This window comes from Vanellus vanellus (assembly GCF_965231255.1).
Source record: "Vanellus vanellus genome assembly, contig: HAP1_SCAFFOLD_34, whole genome shotgun sequence".
Taxonomy (NCBI): Eukaryota; Metazoa; Chordata; class Aves; order Charadriiformes; family Charadriidae; genus Vanellus; species Vanellus vanellus.
In genome coordinates, this window is record NW_028128340.1 from 2,719,171 (window position 1) to 2,727,853 (window position 8,683).

At 58.2% G+C, this 8,683-nt stretch overlaps 1 protein-coding gene across 1 annotated transcript in view; it reads right to left on the reverse strand.

Annotated features, from left to right (window-relative positions):
• Positions 1–8,454, reverse strand: part of LOC309684557 (electroneutral sodium bicarbonate exchanger 1-like) — a gene marked incomplete at both ends in the record, with an annotated part of 176,867 nt that extends 168,413 nt beyond the window's left edge. The window contains one exon of the mRNA XM_082500453.1: positions 8,446–8,454. Coding sequence (XP_082356579.1) covers positions 8,446–8,454 — 9 coding nt within the window. The remainder of the gene's footprint in view (positions 1–8,445) is intronic.
• Between the last annotated feature and the right edge of the window lie 229 nt (positions 8,455–8,683).

Consider the following 8,683-nt stretch of genomic DNA (forward strand, 5'->3'; position numbering starts at 1 on the left):
ACGCGAAAGACGTGAAGCTTGAAGCCCACATCAAGGTGCCTTCTTTCGCCACCGGCCATGTTATAGGCAAAGGTGGCAAGATGGTAGGTGGTGGTGCCCCGGGGACGCAGAGTTGGGCATCAGGCGTCACCCCTGCCCACCCCAGGGGGACAAATCCCGGGTGCACAGTGGTTTCGGCGATGTCTTGACCCTCAGCCCCTATGTCCTGGTGGTGGTTCTTGTTGGTCCCAAGGAAGGGGGAGACACACAGGGTGCCTGGTGCCGTGGTGACACCGGCAGCAGAGCATTTTGGCTCTTCCACAACAAAACCCTCTTGTGGTTCGCTCCAGGTGAATGAACTGCAAATTTTAACCAGTGTGGAAGTCCTTGTGCCACGAGACCAAACCCTGTACAAGAACGAGGAGGTCATCATTAAAATCATTGGGCACTTCTTTGCCAGTCAAGTACGGTTTGGCCGTGGCTTTACCCAATATTCCCCGGCTGCTTCCGTCCACCGAGGAAAGGCGCAGTGTGTGCTGAGCCCAGCACCACCCGAGCGTCCTGCCGCTCTTCTTTCAGGTGGTCCCTGTGCCCCCAAGAGGCACTGAAGGTGTTTCAGTAGCTCCCCCCGGCTGTGGGAGTGCTGAAATTGAAGATTGGCTCGATTGATCTAAAAATGTGTGTTTTGGATGCTGTGCAGAGCGGCACCCAGGGTGTGAATGGACTCCTCGGTGCGGGCAAAGCCACGCGCATCCCACCTGGGTGCATCTTCCATAACCTTGTTTCTTGTCCACTCGAGAGGGATGGTGGCCCCCCAGAAAAATTCAGGTGGTCTTGAGGAGCGATGGAGGAAGCACAAGTTTAAAAAAAAAAAAAAAAAAACCAAAAAACAAACAAACAAAAAACAAACAAACAAACAAACAAAAAAACCCTTGAAATTACTTACAGCTTGTTCAGAGTGACAAGTTGGGAGCAGTGAGATGCTCGGTGGGGGCTTGGGGGTGGGTGGTAGGGGGAGAAACAGTGCCCTGACCCCCACCTCTTGCTTTTCCCCTCTCCTCCCCAAGACTGCACAGCGCAAGATGAGGGAAATGCTCCAGCAGGGGAAGCAGCAGGAGCAGAAACACGCTCCGGGAGCCCCGGCCTCGCAGCACAGCAAGGGAGGCTCCCGCAATGATGCCCAGCACTGCCCAATGAATGTAACCCCACTGCCAGACTTTGCCCCCCCTCCCCCACCCCCAGCAGGTCAGGGGAGCAAACCAAAGAGCCCTCCCAAACACACCTCCCCCCTCCCCCCCCCATTCCACGTGGCACTGTGAGGATGCGCAACCGAGGGGTGTGGGGAAGGCTCTCTCCATCACCTCCCGACACTATCCCTTTAGTTGGACTAACATAGGCAGAGAGAGAGAGAAAGAGAGTTGTTATTATTCTTTTTTAAAAATTTTTTTATTTCCTAAAAACCACCCGGTTTTCATCCCAGGCATGGCCAGAGGAGCTCACCCAGTGTTCAGGGGGGGAGGTTGGGCTGCGTCACGCAGCGCAGCGGCTCATCAGTTTTTAGAATTAATGTAACAATAACGAAACTAACGGCGATTTTTAAGTTTTTTAAGGATTTTAATTCTTTATTTATTTCATTTCAGAGGGGGTGGGGGCAGGAGGAGGATGTTTATTTTTTAGCACAAGCCGGATTTTCTAGAGGTTAAAGGAAAGGCCATGCTCGGCTGTAAACACTTTGGGGAATGATCCCGGTTGTAAGGAGAGAAGGGGGAAAGAGGGGCAGGGGTGGAAAGCCAGGTTTCCAAGAGGTTGTCAGCCCAGGGCTGGGGGAAAAAAAAAACACACTAGCAAAATAATTTTTTTTTTTTTAATTTCAAAAATAAAACGCATACAACCCTCAACCCCAGATGACACACACACAACCACACACAAAAACTACCTCAGGGTTTACCTCAGCACATTGCGCTTCTGTTTCCCTTTTAGAGATTTTGTGTGCCTTACAAAACTGATAGCTGGCACGTTATTTTTGTTTATTTTCTTAATAAAAAAAAAAAAAAAGAGTTGGAAAACACGCTCTACTGAGTGCGAGGCGGGAGAAGGAAAGCAATCCCACGGGTGCCAGAGCTCTTCCATAGTCTCCTTCTGCTGGCTGAGAGCCAGGGGCCGTTCCTTCGGAGAAAGCTTGAGATGTTTAAAAAGAGAAAGAGAAAAAAAAAATAAAAGAAAAAAAGAGGGGGAGGAAAAAAACGAGGGGAAAGAAGAAAAAAGGGAAAAAGAGATAAAAAGGGGGGAAAAGAAAAAAAAAAGGGAAAAAAACCCAACAACCCCAAATATAAAAAAAGAAAGGTAGAAAGGAAAAAAAACCCTAAAAAAACCAAGCAAAGTAAGTGGTGAAAGCCTTCGGGCAAGAGGAGGGACAAGAGCCAGGGGGTGAGGTGGCGGTGCCAGCGCCGGCCCCGGGGGCTGTGACACCACACTGCAAAGTGTTCTGTGAAAAAAAAACAAACAAATCCCATCCAACGACAACAACATAAAAAAACAAAGAGAAATCTCTCCAGCTCACAAGAGCCTGAGCTCGCTCTCCATTGCTCTCTTTCCAGTGACTCGGGGAGGGGGGGGGGGGGGGGTCATAGCTGAGCTGAGAGTGGGGTGGTGGTGGGAGTTTGCCCCATGGCTGTGATGGGGGGAGAAGGGGTGGGTGGGGAGTGGGGGATGTGGTGTGGGGTTTTTGAGGGTGGTGTGGGTTTTTTTGCCAGGTGTCGCTTTACCCAGTGGCTTGGGGAGTGTGACGAAACGGAAAAAAGGACTTCACTGAGAGGTTCAAATTAACAATTTCTTTGGACTTCCCTCACGGGCCCAATACATCACTACTGCAAGTTCTGTGTGTGCGATGGCGATTGCACTATTGCGGTTTAAAAGAAATTAGCGGGATCCACTATTGCGAGCTACAAATGCCCCCGACAAGTAGCAACACAAACCACAAGGGCGCTAGATATTAATGCCTTAGAAGAGTGCACCAGTCACAAACTCAATCGCATGCCCTATACCGTACGGATGTTTCTTAGTCACTTACCCTCTCTCTCTCAGGTGAGGTCGCTCCATCCCGGGGAAGTTACCCTGTACAGCGTCCTGGATGGGGGGGCGGATCTCCTAGGGGCCAGCTGTATCCTTGGAGGATTCCCCATTTGTCTCCCCAGACCCTGCGGTTTATATTTCCTGACTCGGTGAGGGTGCAGGATTATGCCCGAGTGGATTACACTGTCTGGGATATTTCCCTCTGGTGGTGCCATAGCGAAGTCTCTGTTGCCAATTTGTGATGTCCAGCACTCAACGTCACGGGCAGAGTGGTGGGATGGGACTCGGGGCATTTTGTTTGTTAAGGGCCATTTGGTTTTGGTTGTTCTGTGCCATCTGGAGATAAGCCCGGGCTGAGCTGTTTTGCAGCTCCCCCCAAGTTCTCTCTGCACAGCCAAGGCATGGCGGAGATGGAGCTGAGTGGGATGGCAGCTCCCTGCCTCTCACCTCTGGTGCTCTGAAACCGGCTTGGCTGGCTGCTCCCACACAGTGTGTTACTGGCTTGCCCAGCAGGTAAAGAACCCAGATTTGGGACGCCACTGGGGTGTGTGTAAGGGGTCCTGGGCAGCCCTTATGGGGTCCTGGGGGGGACTCCTGCAGGCCAGAGGGAGTCTGGGGCAGCCCTTCAAGGATCTGGGGGTCCCCTCTGGTGCCTCTGGGGAGGGTTTTGTGTCTGGAGAGGGCCGAGCCGGTTTCAAGAGGTGCTTCCTCCCTTTCTCCAGCCCACCCAGCTCCCCCGAAACCACCACCCCCCCCCAGGTTGGTGGGTGCCAGCAGTGCCAGCCTGTCCCACTGGGTCGGGCACTGAGGGGGGCACAGCCCCAGCCGCGGGATGGGAGGAGGAACCACAGCACCAGGGATAGAGACCAACATTTTATTTCTTTAACGTTTCCCATGGGGTCACCAAAGGGTTGCGTGGCTGCACCGCAGCTGGTGCCAGGAGGGACTCCAACGTCCCCCCCACAGCTCACCTGGCTCCGCGCGTGATGCTTTTGATGGGGCTCAGCGCGGTCTCTTCTGTGCTACGGACCAAGCGGCTCCAGGTAGGCGACTGCTGCACCGCACTGTGCCGCAGCGTGGGGTGGGGTGGGGGGCTGTGGCATGGGGCTGGGAGCTGCTCCCACTCACCCAGCTCCCGGGGTCCAGGAGACGGACTGGAAGTAGCCAAACCAAGGGACGGGGCTGTGCCCAGGGCTGCTGGCCGCTCACTCCGTCCCCTCCCTCAGCAGCTTCTCGGCTAGCGGATGAAGGATGGGAGCTAGAGTCAACACAGGAGAAGCAGGGAGTGTGGGGGAGACCCCCAGATCCTGCCCCAGACCCTCAGCCCGTGCCCTGCCCTGCCTGCGCTGGGCAGCCCTGCCCGCCTGCTGAGGAAGGGGTGCTGCCTGCGGGCCCCGACGGAGGAGACGGGGTGCAGCGGGCTCTCTTCACTCTCCTCTTCTGCAGGGCAACCGAGGAGGCAGAGAGGAGGGAGCACCGGGCCCCACAGGACCCACTGGGCTCCCTGCCAACCATATACCATCTGAGCAGTGATGCCTCTCTCTACCCCCTGCACACCCCAAGCCCCCACGTCCCCCTGCCCTCCTCTGCTGCCTATAGGTCCTATCAGTGGGGACACCTCCTTCTGGTCCAGGCAACCCCCGGGCTCCTGGGCCCCCCGAGGGCCACCGCAACAGCCCCTGCAGCCTGTGCTCGCTGGACAACTCGGAGGACTGCAGCAGCCTGTTGAGGAGCAGCTCCTCTTCCCAGAGCTCCCTCTACCACTTCCTGGAGGCCTGGCCCAGTGCAGCAACAGAGCCAGTGGTGCTCACACACTCAGGACAACCCCGCTCTCCCATGGCTGCTGATGGAGCAGTGGGGAAACCGGGGCCGGTCCTCGGACATGAACCTCCACAGGAGCTGCCAGCAGGGACCGAGAAAGAGCGGGTTCCCAGGCAGGGGACGGGACTGAGTGTGGAAGCACACACTGTGGGGCTCTGAGCTGCTGCGTGGTGCCAGGTCTATCCAATGTCAGGCAGTACATTCCCAGGAGACGTCACCGCTAACAACTCTTCCGAGGAAGTGGGGCCATTTCTGTAGTCGTAGCCTGCCTGGAGAAAGAGCCCCACGGAGCTAATAGTCTGCTGAGCAGCAAGGGAGCAGAGTCGCTGACTCTCAACCAAGGACTGAAATACAGCAACCCACTCTATTGCCTTCCCCCTTCGCCCGCTGCCTCCCACAGTTTGGAAGAAAAGAACCAGTGAGCTCCAAGTGAGGGGACCCCTCCCCCACTCCCCCAAATCTGCCCAACATCCCCAAACCTCCCTCACGACACGGGACTCCTCCCACACACCTCCACTCCCCACACCGACAACCCTCCCCCTCCCCCAACGCTCCAAAAAGCAGCAGTCCTTAGGGCAGACTCCTTAAGCTGACTCCACAGCTACGGCTCCCCGTCGGCTCTGGGGGAGACAAGGGGGCCCCGGGGCTCTCCGTAGGCTTTAAGGGGGTCCCAGGGCTGCCCACGGGCTCCCAGCAATGCCCGTGCCCACCACCCACCCCCGCTTCAGGGGGCCCACCGCTGACACCCCCCGACCCATCTCGGGGGTACCTGGGGGGGCTCGGCCGTGGGCTGGAGGCGGGCGAAGGGGGCACGGCCGGGCTGACCTGCCGGGGGGGGCTGAGAGCGGAGCCCAGAGCGGAGCCAAGCGCCCGGACAGGCCGGCCCCGGGCACCCTGCGCTGCGGCCGGGGCTGCCGCCACCTGCGGGGAGCGAGCGGGGGGTGAGGGGGCGGCAGCGGGGGACGGGGGAGCCTGAATCGGCCCTGTTCTCCCCGGGGACCCCCCACTCGGCTCTGCCCCCCCCAAACAGGCCCAGGCCACCCCCGAGCCCCCCAGCCCGGTCCCGACACCCCACAAACCCCCCGAAATGGCCCTGGACACCTCCGCACCACCGCTCCTGCCGCCACCCCGCCCCGGTCCCCCGTCTCCCCCGGTACCGACCGCCGCACCTCCCGACCGCCGCCGCACACCGGAAACGTTCTCCTTCGCGTCCGCCCACCCGCGCGTGCGCCGAGGGGCAGACCCGGGCCACGCCCCCCAGCGGGGGGCGGCCGCGCCGAGGAGAACGAGGGCCCCTCAGCCCCGCGCCACCGCTTTCCTCCGCCCCGGGCACTGCGAGGCCGAAGAAACCAGCCCAGCCCTCCCCAAAAAGAGCCGGAACCCCCCCCAAACCAGCCCAGCCCTCCCCAAAATGAGCCGGGACCACCCCAAAACCAGCCCAGCCCTCCCCAAAATGAGCCGGGACCACCCCAAAACCAGCCCAGCCCTCCCCAAAATGAGGGTGTGTCGTTGTTGGGACGGACACGACACTGGACATCAAGTTGCAGCAATCCAATTTCTTTATTTAACAAGCAGTGCTTTTTTATATTCTTTACCCAGGTGCTTATCTATGCATATATTCAGCATTCTACTTTTGCCCGATACGCTCTCACATCACACGCTGTTCATGCTCTGGTCAGAGCCAGGATGTTTGCCAACCCTTATCTTTTTACTTAGCTCTTCTCAGGACTCCCCAGTCTCTTCAAGGGTCCACGGATATCTGCTCAAGGTCAATGTTAAACTCGCATTCTGATCCCTCGGACCAGCCGAGGTTTCCCACAGGGGACAAGAGTCCCCTGGTCCATGGTGCTGCACTGCCTCAGCTAAGCAGCGTTGGGTTCTGTTTGCAGTACAACCTGTGCAAAGCGAGGAAGGTCTTCGTGGGCACCAAAGGAATCCCTCATCTGGTCACCCACAATGCCCGCACCATCCGCTATCCAGACCCCCTCATCAAGGTGAATGATACGGTCCAGACTGACCTGGAGACAGGCAAGATCACAGATTTCATCAAGTTTGACACAGGTGGGTCTTGCACCCCATGTGGCAGTTCCCCACTGTGGAGAGCAGTACAGGAGTTAAGTACAAATGCCAAACAGCTTTTCTCTAAAATAAAGAAGCAGTGGTGGCAGTCTTGGGAAAGGGGTGGTTTCCCAAGAAACCACCTGGAGCAGGGTTTCCTCCCGTGTAGGAGGCGTTTGGCATAGGGACTTGGAGGGATTCCAAAAGCAAGCAGGCACCAGGTAAAAGCAATGAGCTGGTGGAGGGGTTGCTTGAGTCTTGGGACCAGAGAGAGCTCTTTGGCTCCTCGAAGTGTGCCAGTGTTCCTGTGGGACATACAGGTGTCCCCAGGTGCTCTGGTGGCCGCTCCGTGGGCCAGTGTGGCCCTGTCGCTGCCCTTCTCCAGTGGTGCTCCTCAAGGAGCCAAGCGGAAGGCCTTCACCACAGCTCCTGGTGCCAGCTCTTCTCACACCTGTATTCCGTGCCAACTTGGGCCATACTGGAGTGATCACCAACCGGGAGAGACACCCCGGGTCATTCGACGTGGGTCACGTGAAGGATGCCAATGGCAATAGCTTTGCTACCAGGCTCTCCAACATCTTCATTATTGGCAAAGTAAGGCTGCGTGGGCACAAGGCGGGTGGGTGCTCTCCTAGCTCCCCAGGGCTCGGTGCTGGGGCCGGTTCTGTTTAATGTCTTTATCAACGATGTGGAGGAGGGGATCGAGTGCAGCCTCGCTAAGTTTGTAGAGGACACCAAGTTGGGTGGGAATGTTGATCTAGTGGTGGGTAGGAAGGCTCTACAGAGGGATCTGGACAGGCTGGCTGGCTGGGCTGCAGACAACGGTATGAGTTTCAACAAGGCCAAGTGTCAGGTCTTGCACTTGGGTGACAACCCCGTGCAGTGCTACGGGCTTGGGGAAGTGTGGCTGGAAAGCTGCCTGGCAGAAAGGGACCTGGGGGTGTTGGTCAATAGCCATCTTTCTCCTGAGATGGGCCAGGCACAGACAAGCATTGGGGGAAAATTGTCATCTTTTATTGGCCTCAGAAAGCCTCCATAGCCGAGCGGAGGCTGGCAGCACGATGTCCTCAGGGCAGATGAATGTCTGGGGCGCTGTCCATGCACCCATCCTTCGGTTGCCTGGATGCTGTGCAGGCTCAGGGCCAGATGCCATCTCTGGGGACCCACCTGGCACTGGCAGCAGGACACTACTGTTCTTTCTGTCCTGCTATACAGGTACAGCGGAAAGCCCTGCGCAGAGCCCTGAGCGCCCTCCTGAAGAAGGAGGGCCGTCGCTGTCGAGCCGGGGTGTGTGGCAGGGCCACGATGCCTGCGGGGAACAGAGAGCTGTAGGTGAGGGGCTGGGCAGGCAACGGGCAAGCCGCTGCCAGCCCCCTGCCACCGATGCGGTTCCCCAGGGAGGGGTGGCCACAGCACGGCCAGTCCCCGTGTGTGCAGTGCTGCCGACCTGCCCTGGGTGCTGCTCGCCGGGATGAGCAGCACCCAGCCAGGCCTGCCCTCGGCTCAGGGACCTACCTGGGACATCCTCCTGAACGTCCCTGCAGCCACAGGAGGGCTGTGCACCGCCTGGATGCTCGGAGAGCGCCTGCAGGGGAAGAGCAAGAGCAGAGGTAGGGGAGGGAGGGGATGTCAGCGGGAGACCTGGAGGGCACCAGGCATCTCCCTGCTACACACAGCCTGGGCGCTGCGCCTGCCTTTGGCAACTCAGGATGCCCGGTGCTGGCCACGTGCGCCTGGCTCACCTGGTGCTGAG